The sequence below is a fragment of the Anguilla rostrata genome, chromosome 18, assembly GCF_018555375.3.
Source record: "Anguilla rostrata isolate EN2019 chromosome 18, ASM1855537v3, whole genome shotgun sequence".
Lineage (NCBI taxonomy): Eukaryota > Metazoa > Chordata > Actinopteri > Anguilliformes > Anguillidae > Anguilla > Anguilla rostrata.
This window is the reverse complement of record NC_057950.1, coordinates 23,785,145-23,798,984: the sequence shown is the minus strand read 5'-3', so window position 1 is coordinate 23,798,984 and position 13,840 is coordinate 23,785,145. Positions and strand designations below refer to the sequence as shown.

At 48.3% G+C, this 13,840-nt stretch overlaps 2 protein-coding genes across 6 annotated transcripts in view; one reads left to right on the top strand and one right to left on the bottom strand.

Annotated features, from left to right (window-relative positions):
• si:dkey-103j14.5 (isoaspartyl peptidase/L-asparaginase) overlaps positions 1-13,840 on the bottom strand; it is a 236,651-nt gene that overhangs the window by 161,947 nt on the left and 60,864 nt on the right. The gene's annotated exons all lie outside the window — the stretch shown is intronic.
• The window catches only part of khdrbs2 (KH domain containing, RNA binding, signal transduction associated 2), a 157,377-nt gene that overhangs the window by 94,806 nt on the left and 48,731 nt on the right, over positions 1-13,840 (top strand). For all 5 annotated transcript variants that reach the window (XM_064317615.1, XM_064317613.1, XM_064317617.1 and 2 more), the window contains exons 5-6: positions 3,429-3,556; positions 8,186-8,384. In XM_064317615.1, coding sequence (XP_064173685.1) covers positions 3,429-3,556; positions 8,186-8,384 — 327 coding nt within the window. The remainder of the gene's footprint in view (positions 1-3,428; positions 3,557-8,185; positions 8,385-13,840) is intronic.

The following is a 13,840-nucleotide window of genomic DNA, read 5'->3' as shown; positions in this document are numbered from 1 at the left end:
CACATGGTAAATTTTTTAGGCTTTTACATCTTGTCTGTTTTTCTTTTAATGACCATCTTTGCTTTGCGTGAGTCAGCAGCCTGCGGAACATACTTCTGCCGAAGTTGCATTCTGGGAATACCCACACCCTCCCCCCCCCCTCCCCCTCAGTTATTACATGCACATTTAAAAATTACCGTAGTTTGACTGTCGGCTTCTTCAAGTGGAATACCTGCACTCAGAAATGTACCCGTCAGTTCTGGGATGACACCTGTCCACTGCTCACTTCTGTTCTTTCTTTTCTGCGCTGACAGAGGATTCCCCCGCATTTATTTACGACCGTGATTGATGTCTATATCTGCGAATGCCGGTCTGCTGTTGTTTTTAATGCCTGTATGGATTTGTTGCAGAATAAATCGCCTCCATCGTCTCGGTGTGCAGTGTGCCAGGGGGGGCGCTGTTGCTCCTGCTCACTCTTTTGTGTCCGTGTGCAGGATGAGGGTCACTGCTGATCACTAACTGTATAATTAGTCAGGTGATCTTGACAATCGAGTGCCTATAGCGACTCAACAGGGATTTAGGTGATAATGCAAGTTGAAATAATTTAGGGTCTCGTGCCCTAGATTAACTGGCTTCCCTAACTATGAAGGACAATAGTTAATTCTGGGGTGGTGGGGGATGGGGATGGGGGGGGGGGCGGGGGTGTTATAGGGTTATAATTGAACCCATGGATAACCCATGGAGTCATCGTGCCCCAGCTGATGATTTAAATGCATAGATGAGACCATGATATTGCAAACAGGATATTGTAGCCTCCAAACTAATTAGCTGGTACGTTTGCAGCGTCTGAACGACTGTGGTTTTTTCGTTGCGCATGGTTGCTTTCTGAATGTGGTTGAGATTGGTTCTGCCCGGAAGAATCTAGAAAAACTCCCCCCCACCCCCCTTACTATTACTGGGGCATCACTCAAGGATGAAAACAGGGGGGAGAGGGGGGCAATCTCCTTCATTTAACCACTAATTAAATTTTACCACCGGTCTTCTCTGTGTGGGTAGGTGAAGAGTAGAGAATCTAATCTGTCACTGCGGTGTAGAGTCCTTTAAAAAACGATGGACATGCAGTCGAAGTGTTTAGAATTGTTTTACTGAATGCTAATGTGGAAGTGGTTGACCTTCAGGTAAGTTGCTTCTCGTGTTTGTGCGCGCATCTCCACTGAGCATCAAAAGAAATAGTACAGTGAATACGATCAAAATGATTGCCATGACAACAGCAGGGACAGTCTCGACAACCACACAGGAAACAAGTGCTAACCACGCTAGATAATGATGGCAAAAGAGGAATGCCTCTGAAAATTTGTTCCAAATCTGAAAGACATTGTCTAGTGTATTTAGCAATCTATTTTTGCAATAATAATAATATTAATAATAATAATGTTTTATACACATCTGTTTTTACCCTACAAGGTAAAATAAGGCCACAATCAGTAAAAATGTATTTTCCTATTTTGTATTTTCTGCGACATGTTGTTAATAGTCACCCTGAGGTGCTAGATGCTCTGTCTGATATAACGAGCCTGTACCTGGGGTGACATTTTAGACTTAGGCTTTAAGACGTCGGTTTTTTAGGGCTGTCTTCAACAAAACAGATGGAACAGTTTGGGAACTGCCAGCGGTATATTTGTTTATTAGTTTAGTTATACACTGTTGTATAATTTTCAGCGCTATGAACATCACCATAGATAAGGGTATTTGCCAAATGAACAAAAACATCACTTTTGCTGCCAAATGTGCAATTCTTGGTCATTTGCAGAATTTAAAAGCAAACTTTTTGGGGGTTCATAATGTCATGTATGAAGAGAAGTATAAAATTAGGAAATTGTGTGAAAATATCATTACGACTGACAAACAATATTTACTCCAGTTGCATGCACATTTGGTAAATGAATTATTTTTACTTTATTAAACAAGGTGAGCCAACTGATTTCATAATTCACAGTAATGATCTGGGAAATCAAAGTAAAAGCGGACAGTGGAGTGCATAGCCAATCAGACACAGAGTAACATAGAATGACACCATAGCCAGGTATAGAGGGTCGTTTTTGTGGGGAACTGACCGGGTCACCTGGGTTATAAACCTCCACTTGACCTTTTTTCGAAATTGCCATGTCAAAAATGACCTTAAATAACCCCAGCGAACCAGGACCTCGGTTTGATGTCTCACCCGTGGGACCCCATCTGTGCCGCGACGCTGGTTTTTAATAGGTCCAGACGTAAGAGTGCTGCCCCTCTGCCCGCCAGCATTGAGTGCGCCAGACGCGAACCGAGGGCGAATCAGACGGGGGGAACAAAGGAGTGTCCTCGGGCCCGGCTGAGGCGTGACCTGTGAGTGCGGCGCTCTCTCATCTCCAGCGTTCCGCGCCCGCCCCGCACGCTCTCCGAGAGGAGGGCGGGGCCGATAGAGGGGCGCGGCGCGGCATGGCTGTACGAGCGGCCCGTAAACGCAGCGCTCGGCGGGGTTTAATAAGCTGGGGTCTGACGCTGCGTACGCCGCGCAGAGTGTCTAATGAGGGCAATGAGTCCAGATCTGCAAGCTTCGCTTTGCTTGTGTTACAGAGACTCCACTTAAGTGGGAAGATAGACTGCAGGGAAAGCACCTTGCATTCACTATGTATATGACATTGCTATATTGCTAATACTAATGATTGTAATTATTGTAATTGTTCCATATGTTGATTAGCAGTAGCAGTAGTCACAGTTGTTGTACCAGTAGTAGTAGCGGCAGCAGTGGCAGCAGTGGTAGCAGTAGCAGTAGGAGGAGTAGCAGCAGCAGCAGGAGTAGCAGCAGCAGCAGTAGTAGCAATAGTAGTAGTGGTGTTATTGTTAACTTCGGTTAACTTAACTGTGGTGAATGCTTGGGTTTCTGCTTAAATTGTATGTGTGTGTGTGTGTGTGTGTGTGTGTTTTGTTCCGCATAGCTGGATGCATGCATGCATACGTGAACAAAATTCAGTGAGCTCGCTCTGCTTTCATGCCTTACACAACGTTGCATTATTCATACTGAGATGTTTCTCCGAGTCCCGCAGTTTCCCGTTTTAAAGGCGGTTAGAAGGGCTGTCACTAGACGAAGAGCTGCTCTCTGAAATTACTTTGACCTCAATGTCTCCCAGATTAAGATCAAACACGGAATGGATTGTGCAGTTCCTGTTGCGCATTACGGAGCGGGTTCATTTCGGAGTCTGCACTGCTGCTCGCAACATCTGTCGCGGGTTCGAGAGACGCCTCGCACACCTGCTTCCTCGCCGCGCCCTTTCCCCAGCCCGCTAATGTTTACGCATCACAGATTTCCGCTTATGGTTTTACGACCCCGTTTCTGTGGGATTTGAGTTTTGCTGACCCCGTGGGCATCTTTAGGAAGCCCCTAATGCCACGTGTGTTCCTTCCCGGTGCAGGACTACAACGACGAGATTCGGCAGGAGCAGCTGAGGGAGCTGTCCTACTTGAACGGGTCGGACGACAGCAGCCGGGGGAGGACCGCCCGCGGTCGGGGGCTGCGGCTGGCTACCACGGCAACCACCAGGTGCGTCGGTCCGGACCTCCTGTCCTGTCTGCCTGACTCATGACTGTCATGAACGAGGGGCGACATTCCCCTGCTTTTCCTCAGCCAATGAGTTTTCCGAAGTGGGACATTTGATTCCTGGACATTAATGCTCCACCCATAATTGCAAAAGATTGCATCTCAGCCTGGGAACTTCCATCCTAGATACCAAATATACCCAGGTTTCATAGGATAATGATCTGAACAAACACAAAATAGCAGTTTATTTGAATGAAGTGACGTTTGTTTGCTGCAAGGTATTATTTTAATTTAGCCTTATCTTTTAATTTAGTCTTATTTTAAGAACTACATTGACGTCCACCCGTCCATGCTTTCCCTCTGTTGTGTCTCCTGTGTCCCAGATAACAGTCACTTCAGAATCCATTCAGTTCGGTGACGCAGGTGATAACGTAGTCTCCACTTCATCGAAGGCTTGAAGTCTCCACCACGCCCCTCTCCTTACACTTTACAGATTAGCAATTGACATAACCAGTACACGACCTACATACAGTAGGCTCCATAAGGTTTGGGACAAAGCCGTTTTTTTCCTCTGTGATTTGGCTCTGTACTCCATGCTTTTAGATTTGTGATCAAACAATTCACATGTGGTTAAAGTGCAGATTTTCAGCTTTGATTAAAGGGTATATTTACATTTTGGTTTCACCATGCGGTAATTACTTTTTATACATAGAATCCCCATTTCAGGCACCATAATGTTTGGGACAAATGGCTTCACAAGTGTTTCTGATTAGTCAGGTGTGTTCAGTTGCTTCCTTAGTGCAGGTATAATAGTTTTCAGTGCCTGGTCTTGATTCTAAGCTCTTGATAGCCTTTGGCGTCTGTTATTGGCATTTGTTAACATGGGGACCAGAGTTGTGCTAATGAAAGTCTAGGAAGTCTGAGAAATAAGAAAAACAGTCAAAGACATAGACCAAACCTTAGGCTAACCAAAACCTCATTAAGTAGAAAGAGAGCACTGGTGAGCTCACTAATCACAAATGGCCTGGCAGGCTAAGGAAGACCTCTACCATTAATAACCAAAGAAAACCCCCCAAACACCTGGTCGACAAATCAGGAACACTGTTCTGGAGGCAGGCGCGGATGTGTCAGTGACTACCGTCCACAGAAGACTTCAGACAAACGGAGTTACGCTGCAAAACCACTAGTTTGCTGCAAAAACAGGATGGCCAGTTTACAGTTTGCTAAGAAGAAACGAAAAGAGCCTGCAGAGTTCTGGAAAAAAGGTCTTGTGGACAGATGAGACTGAGACTCATTTGTATCAGAGTGATGGCATGAGCAAAGTATGGAGGCCCAAGATGCAAAGCACCCCCCCTCTCATCTGTGAAACATGGTGGGGGGGGGGGGTGTTATGGTTTGGGCATGTATGCCTGCCACAGGTACTGGCTCACTAGTCTTCATTGATGATGTAACTGCTGATAGCAGCAGCAGAATGAATTCTGACGTGTACAGAAGCATCTAATCTGCTCAAGCAAATGCCATAAAAATTTGGACAGCACTTCATCCTACAGCAAGGCAAAGATCCCAAACATACCGCTGCTTTTCAAAGGTAAAAACTGGAAAATTCGCGACCGGCCAAGTAGGTTGCCCAGTCTGAATCCAATGGAACATGCGTTTAATACGCAGAAGAGAAAAGTTAAGGCAAGTGACAGGAGCTGAAGATGGCTGCAGTACAGGCCTGGCAGAGCATCACCAGAGAAGATACTCTACACCTGGTGATGTCCCTGGGTCACAGACTTCAAGCAGCCATTGCATGCAAAGGAAATGCAACAAAGTACTAAACACGACTACTGCCATTTACATAACATTAATACGTCCCAAACATTATGGTTCCTGAAATGGGGGAACTATGTGTAAAAAGTGCTCCAATTCCTGCATGGTGAAACCAAAGTGCATAATAATACTGGCTTAAATAAATGCTGAGGATGTGCACTTTAATCACATCATTTTATTGATTACAAATCAAAAATTGTGGACCACAGAGCCAAATCAACAAAAATCTGTTTGCGCCAAACATTGTGGAGCTCACTGCACACTGCAGACATGGTCCCAGTTCACCTCCGAGCACCCTCAGGTTTTTTTTTTGCACGTCTCCTGCGAGCCAAAATATATCTGGCCGACGGCGGTGCGTACTTTCCTCAGCGGCGTTCGGCTGGGAAAATGGCCGCCGGGCTCGCTCCGTAAACAGGCAGCCGCGCACAGCCTCCGCGCCCGTCCAGGATCCTCCCGGCTGCTCGTGTTCCATGCTCTTATCTAGCGCCCTGCAGAACCAGCGCTTTCCCCCCGGGAGGGGGGGGTTCTGATTTAGGCGGTGACCCCCACCCTCAATAAGGCAAGCCGATTCGCCGTCCCAGCCAGATAACGTTGGCAGAATTCCTCCAGGCTTTTAAAAAAAAAAAAAAAAAGTTTTGGTGCTTCTGTCAGTTTTTACAAGCAGTAAAAAAAAAAAAAAAAACCCCTCAAGCTGTTCCAAGATGGAGTTCAGAGAGTCTCGCTGCCAGACAGCCAGAGATGACAGTTCTACAGAAACGCGTGCAGCTCCCACATGAGTGGGTCAGCCCGGTGCGATACGGCGGTTCGTGGCCCGGTGGAACGGGGAACGGTATAACGACATAATTACATAATCAATAATTATATAATCATCGCATCACGTTCAGATGATCGCGGCATCTGTTGGAAAGTCAAAGTAGGTTAACCTCTCCGTGTGCCTGAGCGCGTGGGTTTTCAGTGCAGTTTGATGGATGTTCGCTTACCCGCGCGGTTGCTGTGAACAGCCTATTATTAGACCGGGCTTCAGAGAATTAGTATTTAAATGTTACCTTTCACTTAAAAGTCATTTGATAATGATACGTAAAACCACCACGATCGCCTTTTTTAAAAAATAAACTGTTACAACTAAAAACAAGCAAATTGAGTATTTATTCACTATATATTTATGCTATATTTAAATTGAAAGACCTCGAAGGCCACTGTAACCAGGCTGTCATATTGTTTAAAGGTGTCATTAACATTGAACAGATTAATTATTCATCCATATGGTTTGATTTACCAGGCTTAAAGGGATGCTGACAGGAGGTGTGATGAATGGGGTTTTATCAGATTCCTGGCAAACCCGCGCCCCCCCACCCGCCGCCCCCCCGCCTCGTCGGCGCGTGCCGAACAGCCTCGCGGCACGCGCCCCGCCAGCCGGCACCGCGCCCCCCCCCGAAACCCTCGCGCTCGGAGGGGGGCTCCGCAAACAAGCGAGCGGCAGCTGTGTAAATACGGATATTGTTCCTCCGCAGATTAGCGGCGACGCCCGTGCCTTTTCTCCAGAATGTTCCGTGCGGTCTGTTCCTTCCAGCGGGCCGCATGCTAATTTGTGGGGGCTGGAGGGGGAGGGGGGGTGTGGGAGAGCTAGGGAAGAGGCAGGGGAGGGATTCGGGGATGCATATTTCCGTGCGATAAAAACCACCTCAGAAACGTTTTTCATTGATTTTTATGGTTCTCATGGGGAAGAAAAAAAAAAAAAATCAATGATGCAACCCACCATAAGGTAATATCCAGGATCCATATTTCAGACGGACTTATCAATTTGTCCTCAGTCATTGAGTCGCTGATTTCCGTACGCGGGGGTTTAAGAGCAGGGGGGCCAGATGTGACAGCTTCGAGGCGCAAAGGTAGCTCAGCACCTCGGCTGAAAAGGGGAGCGGACGCTCAGCGGCGTGTGCTGGTGGCTCTCCTGACCTTTAATGTCATCCGTTATATCGGCGAGCGGACATAAAACCCCTAATAAATCACGCTAACGCCGTACGAATGCTAGTAAAACACATACCGGGGGCTCTTTTAATGCATTAATATCAACCCCCGCTAAAGGCAAATCTCATCATGAACCCGAGCCTCGAGGGCCTCGTGTTTACGGTCGGCGCTGTCATTATTATATATTTTATTATTCTTTTATCGGTGGATGTCCTCATCTGAATTTTACTTGCTGTGCACTTACACGACGGGATAGTCAGGGAAGCGAGTTGTGTAGTGAGTAAGTGATTTTAAGTAACCTTGCTCAAGAGTAGAGGTGGGTATCGTTTAGATTTTTCAGATACCCGTGCTAAAACGATACTTTTAAAATGGTATCGGTGCCTAAATAGAGTCTGAAACGATACCTTCTTTAAAAAAAAAAGACTGAACGACGAATGTACTGTAAGAGAAGAATACAGTAACCTTTAATTAAATTATACTTATCAATAAATACAAAACTATTTCCATTTCGCTTGAGATATTTTGACCAATTTAACGTTAGCTAGCCTGCTAACGGTACCTGCGGTCACTGGCTGAGTCTACAGAGCGAGTGTGACGTTAGCTAGTGCTTTGTAATTCGGTCCGGTAGGTTCCGTTCACATGGGGACTGGTGCCACAATGGTACCAGGTTTCGGAACTCAACCCTACTCAAGAGTGCCAGTAACAGCGCCACACCTGGCATTTAAAACCAGCCGCCCTCTAGTAGCAGCTTGTTATTTTAGAGAGTCAAAGGTGGGTTGGTAAACCAAAAGAGTTAAAGTGTTTCAGTATCGTTTGGACGCCCTCTGAGACGGATCTTTTTTTGTAACATTCCAGGGGACGAGGGGGAGCCGTCCCGCCCCCGCCCCCAGGCAGGGGTGCGGCCGCGCCCCGGGGGACGATGGGAGCCCGCGGGTCGCTGCCCACCGCCCCGTCTGCGAGAGGTGTCCCCACCCCGAGGACCAGGGGGACCCCGGGGGCCCCAGGATACAGACCCCCCCTGCTGTCAGCCACGCACGAGTCCTACGACGACTACGTGAGTCCCGCCCTCCTTCCTGCTCAATGACCGAGCCCAGCGATGGGAGATTCACTGGGAGAAATATACACTCGCTCCATGGGTTAAATCTGATGTGGTGCTGCCCTGAATATATTGAACAGAGCCACGCATTTAAATGGTGAATTTGGCTACAGCTGTCTGAAGCCTGTGTCTAACCCTTTGAAGAGTAGGCTTTTTGGAATGTTTCTCTTCCAGAATTCTAAGTCACTGTTCTAGAACTCCGTTGTTTTCGATTACCAGTAGCGATTGTGACATCAGCTTTTAGAACGCTCGGATAAAAACATTCTAATCACATATTTGTGATGTCACACCTTAAAGGGTTAAGGATACGTCCATATAGCCGTGTGCTAGATTGGGTCTTGAAATGTGAAAAGAGAGAGAAGATATGCTGTTACTCGCATAAACATATATGCTCTGTGTGTACCAGCCCTTAAGCAACCTGTCCCTGACGAAAGAAAAAAAAAACTGAGGTTGGCTACAGCATACAGGAGGAGTGTTGCATAAAAGTAGTGGAAATGACCATTGTGCTTTAATAAGATATCAAGTTAACTGCTTCACCTTCTTTGGATTGTTCAGGAATCCGGTTATCGGCAAGGGTTTCTTATTTTCATGCATTAATCCTGAGCTTAAAAAGAAGCTTTGAGAAGCACGATGCAAATGGTAAAGCAGAATCTCTGGTGCATGCTGTGGCACCAGAGCAGGCAGGGCTGTACTGGAAACAGGAAATGACAGCGTGCAGCTGTTCGGTCCTTCCTGCCCATACGCACTGATGATTTGAGCCCTCTCCGTCCAGCCAGCTATTATTTTCTCTTAAAATCCGTTACCTCCCCCCCAGTGAAAGAGCGTTATAAATGAAAGCACGCTTTCAGAGAAAGAATGGGCTTTTAAAAGATAAAAAAGAAAGGCGAAATGCCTGTGAGCATGCAGGGCTCTTATCGGTTAGCGCTACGCGGCGCGGCGCTGGAGGCTCGGGAGACGGACGGAAAGCCGCCGGGTCACTCCCAAGGTCGTTTGGCGGGAGGCGGGACTTTCCCGAGGTCAGAGTGGAGCGCGCTCCGAGCCGATGAGGAGAGAGCCGCGTTTCAGGAGGCGGGGCACCGCGGGGGTGCGCGGGTTTTCTCCCGCGCTACCAGCCCTTCCGCACCTCAGCAGCCGCACGCAGGAACGGCCTGCACGGGGGGTGGGGGGGGGGGGGGGCTCAGTGCTCGCGGTCTTATTGCCCCTCAGGAACAAACTTTTATGGAGCCTACGGGTTTCTGGGCTTGGCCCGACCGGGGGAGGAAGAGGAGAGGCAAACACCGGGGGGATTATGAACTACTCCGGTTCTGCAAACACGGACATCATCCGCCCCCTCCCCCACCCCATCCTTTTGTTTTCTTCCTTCTTTTCAATTCCAAGCCTCACCTTACACCCCCCCCTCCCCTCCAGCCCAGCGCAGAGTGAAGCCAGCAGGATGCGCACAAATGAAGGGTCGGGGCAGAGCTTTTATTGCACCATTAGAACACACCTGGGGCTGAGCTCGCAGCCTGGCAGCGCTAATTCATCAGTTCCATCTGCCCGCTCCTTTTCACCAAGGGGCATCCTCAACGGTGGAAAAACACCCCCCCCCCCCCTCAGCCTTAAAAATAAGAAGAAATAAAAACCTCACGTCGCTGGTTTGACTGTCCGGAGCCCGAATGGGAGCGTCTCTCATCGCGCTCTCATGCTAATTCGGGGGAACGGCCTCGAACCAGCGAGCCCCCGCGGAGATTTCTGGAATGCTTGCACCCTAACGGAAGGCGTCTCTCCCCCCACCCCACACCTCCCACCCCCACCCCAACCCCCACCCCCCGCCCGAAACATCAAAGGACGCGAAGAGCGCCAAGGTCGTTTCCCGCCAGACGCCTCGACTTAATTAAAAGGCTTCACCCGCGCCCCTCTCGGGAGCACGCGCGCGCCGGTTGCCGTGGTTATGTCTGAATCACCCCGTAAATAGCGCTTTATGAAACGCTAGCCAACGCAGCCGCAGTGTGAAAGTAAGTAATGTATCGGGGTAGGTAATTATGTTTCAGAATATCACGCTTTTGACTCCAGGGCAGAACGCAACAGAAGTGGGGGAAAAACTCAAATTGAATGGAACTCGAAATTGAGTTTTTAAAAAATCATATCTGAATTCCAGATTTCGCTTAGAAGATTATACAGGAAGAACAACCTCTGACAGAACGTTTTTGGTTTCTCTTGAAGCATGACTCGGACCGGTTTTTTTTCCTTTTACTGAGATAGGGAAAATAAGTCGGTTATAATGTTGTTGTTTTGGACCCCGGTTTGGACATCTCTGGGAGAGGAGCGATGACTCATCAATTCCAAATATTAGGTTCGGCACCACAACTCAGAGGCCGCTCGAGCGAAAAAGCAAAAACAGAAGACGTTCATTTGCAAATGGATTTCAGAAGGCCAGCTGTGTCTTAACCTCATGCATTGATCTTTCCACTTTGGCTCAATATCATTCCCTTACCTAACCATATTCCATAGTGGACCCCTGTCCTGACAGTTCAAAAGAAAAAGCAAAAAAAATTGTGACCATCAAATCTAAAGACGAATAAAGTGTCGAGTTTATATTCTTGTTTCATTTCAATGAGAAGGTTCATCCAGCTTCACAACACAGCAATGTTGTTTTTTTATGTAGGTTTAGAAAAGTTATTTTTCCAGGAACAAACCCCCCCCCCCCCCCCCCCGCCCCACCTCTTTCCCTTGTGATGCCTTTTATAAAAGCACACCTGCTTGGCCAATCAGAGTGCCGGACACGCACGCGCACCGCCTCCACCGACCTATAGAAACCAGGCAGAGCTAACGGATCACAGATCGCACCTCAGCCGCATGATGTCTGGCTGCCATCACAACCATTGTTGTTAACTATCACATTCACTCGCGCTCATTACATCATCTCCACCATTTCCTGAGCTCCGAGGTGGCAGGTTTATTTAGGATGTGGGGATTTTTTTAAAAATGGCTTCACGGTGCCTCAGAAACTTCAGCGGTCCGTCGTGTGTATCCAGGAAACGGCCCAAGGCGGCCCCCGTCGCGCCCAATCGCGCTGCGCCGTCGCCAAACGAGCTCTTAGCGCCGGTCCGTGCCCGACGCGGCCCGACGGCGATCACCAGCGTACGGTTAGCGCGCTACGTTCCATGGCCGTTACTTTTACAACCTTTTACACAGGGCCCCCGAATCAACAGAGCTTTAATAGCTTTCTTAAGTGGCTTTCTATAAGGCAATCTCAGAACCAGCCATCCCCGAACCTCAGTTACTCCATCATTCTTTAAAATTTTAAGTGAGTCATTTCGTGTGCGGACCTGGGGACAGCTCCATTTTTTACATCTCAAAAAAGCCTTACCCGTTTTTTTTCCCCACATCCATTTGCCTTTGCAAAGAAAAAAGAAATAAAAAAAATAGCAATAATAAAAAGAAAAATAATAGCACTTTGAGGTGGCATACTTATTTCCCAGTCCATTCACCTATTAAGGGTGAGTCATTTTATATTGTCTGTCATATTCTGTCTGGGTTATTTTTACGGACCAAGAAGTCAGCGGTACCTCTGCCGTATCACTCACACTAAAAGAAACATACCTTTTTCAAATGAAATACAAAGCCCCAAATAATCAGCGCAAATGGAACTCCCCCCCCCCCCGACTCCCAATTCATCTGCGGTCTCTGATTGTACCAGTCCGCGTATGGTTGTAATTTGTCACATTGGCAACGGTTCACACGGAACACGAAAGGATTGCGGAAAAGCACCAGTTAGAGCGCTTCATTTATCAAAGCAAACCCGGCACGGGGCTTTTCTCCTGACGGCGGGTGATGGGATTCTGCCCCTCACGCGCTTGTTATGGGGGGGGGGGGGGATTTCAGAGGTGCAATTATAATTTACGCTGTAGCTCGGACGACAGCGATGAGAACGACTCTGAAAACGAACGGGATGAACGACCACAAATAAGACCGTTTCGATCGCGACCACACAAAAAAAGAAAGAGAAGAAATGAGCAGCCCAGGGAGTGCGGAGCGCTGGGCGGCCTGAATGTTCTCGCCGCGGCTGAACCCGGAGGAGTCGCCGTCTGGAAAAGATACTCCATGTTTTATTTGCGTTCGTTTTCTCCCCCCCTTGGCTGTCACTTAGCGTTTCCATGGCGAGGCGGTTACACGCATGACAACAATGTCTGGGTTTGAGTACTGGGGCTCCCCAGGGTCGGCTGGGACAAGAACGGCCTGGCAACCCAGAATACTGTGCCCCAATACCCCAGTACCAGAGGAACCACTGCACCCTACAATACTGTACCCCAATACATCATTCCAGAGGAACCACTCTGAACCCAACAATACTGTATCCCACTACCCCTGTACCAGAGGAACCACTCTGAACCCAACAATACTGTATCCCACTACCCCTGTACCAGAGGAACCACTCTGAACCCAACAATACTGTACCCCACTACCCCTGTACCAGAGGAACCACTGCAACCCAGAATACTGTACCCCACAACCCCAGTACCAGAGGAACCACTGCAACCCAGAATACTGTACCCCACTACCCCTGTACCAGAAGAACCATTCTGAATGCCACAATGTTGTACCCCACTATCCCAGTACTAGAGGAACCACTGCACCCCAGAATATTGTACCACACTACCCCTGTACCAGAGGGACCACTGCACCCCACAATACTGTAGCCCACTACCGCTGTACCAGAGGGACCACTGCACCCCACAATATTGTAGCCCACTACCGCTGTACCAGACCCAGTCTTGCTGTGTGAACCCCTCTGCCCATGCCAAGCAGACCCCTCTAGCGCAGGCAGCACAACCACTAAGCCATCCCTCCCATGGTACACCTCCTGTGGACCGCTAGTCCAGAGTGCTGCACAGGGCGTAAATAACAGCACTATTATTGGTCGCCCAGGGCAGCAGCGCCCTGTCCTCCCAACAGAACCTCAGTAGCTCATCTACTGAAGCATATGTGCTCAGCAAGGATTTAGGATGGGACACACCCCCACCCCCACCCCCGCCCCCCAAAAAAAAGTTTACTTAAGTTGAAAGTGTTTATTTTAAGCGGTGCAGAAACACCTTTGCCACACCTTCAGCTTGTTTCAGTGTTAAATGTACTGCTGTGCCTTGTGCTGAATGCGTTCGTTTAAAATACCAAAACTATTCGGACACCCTTATTTTTTGACTCGGCAAACGTTGTGACCTTTAAAATAGGCCCGACCTGGCTGTTTGCTTACCCATTAACGGCCTCCCCCCTCCCACCCCGCTGAACTTTCCTGCGAAACAGTCTGTGTTGTGAAGTTTCCAGAACCTTCCAAGCTTGTGAGAAATGTTTTAAGCCCTCAGAGCCAGTTGGCTTATGGGTTGTGACAGTGTAACAGTGGTGAGGTTTTATTGATTTGATTTATTTATCTTGCCTGG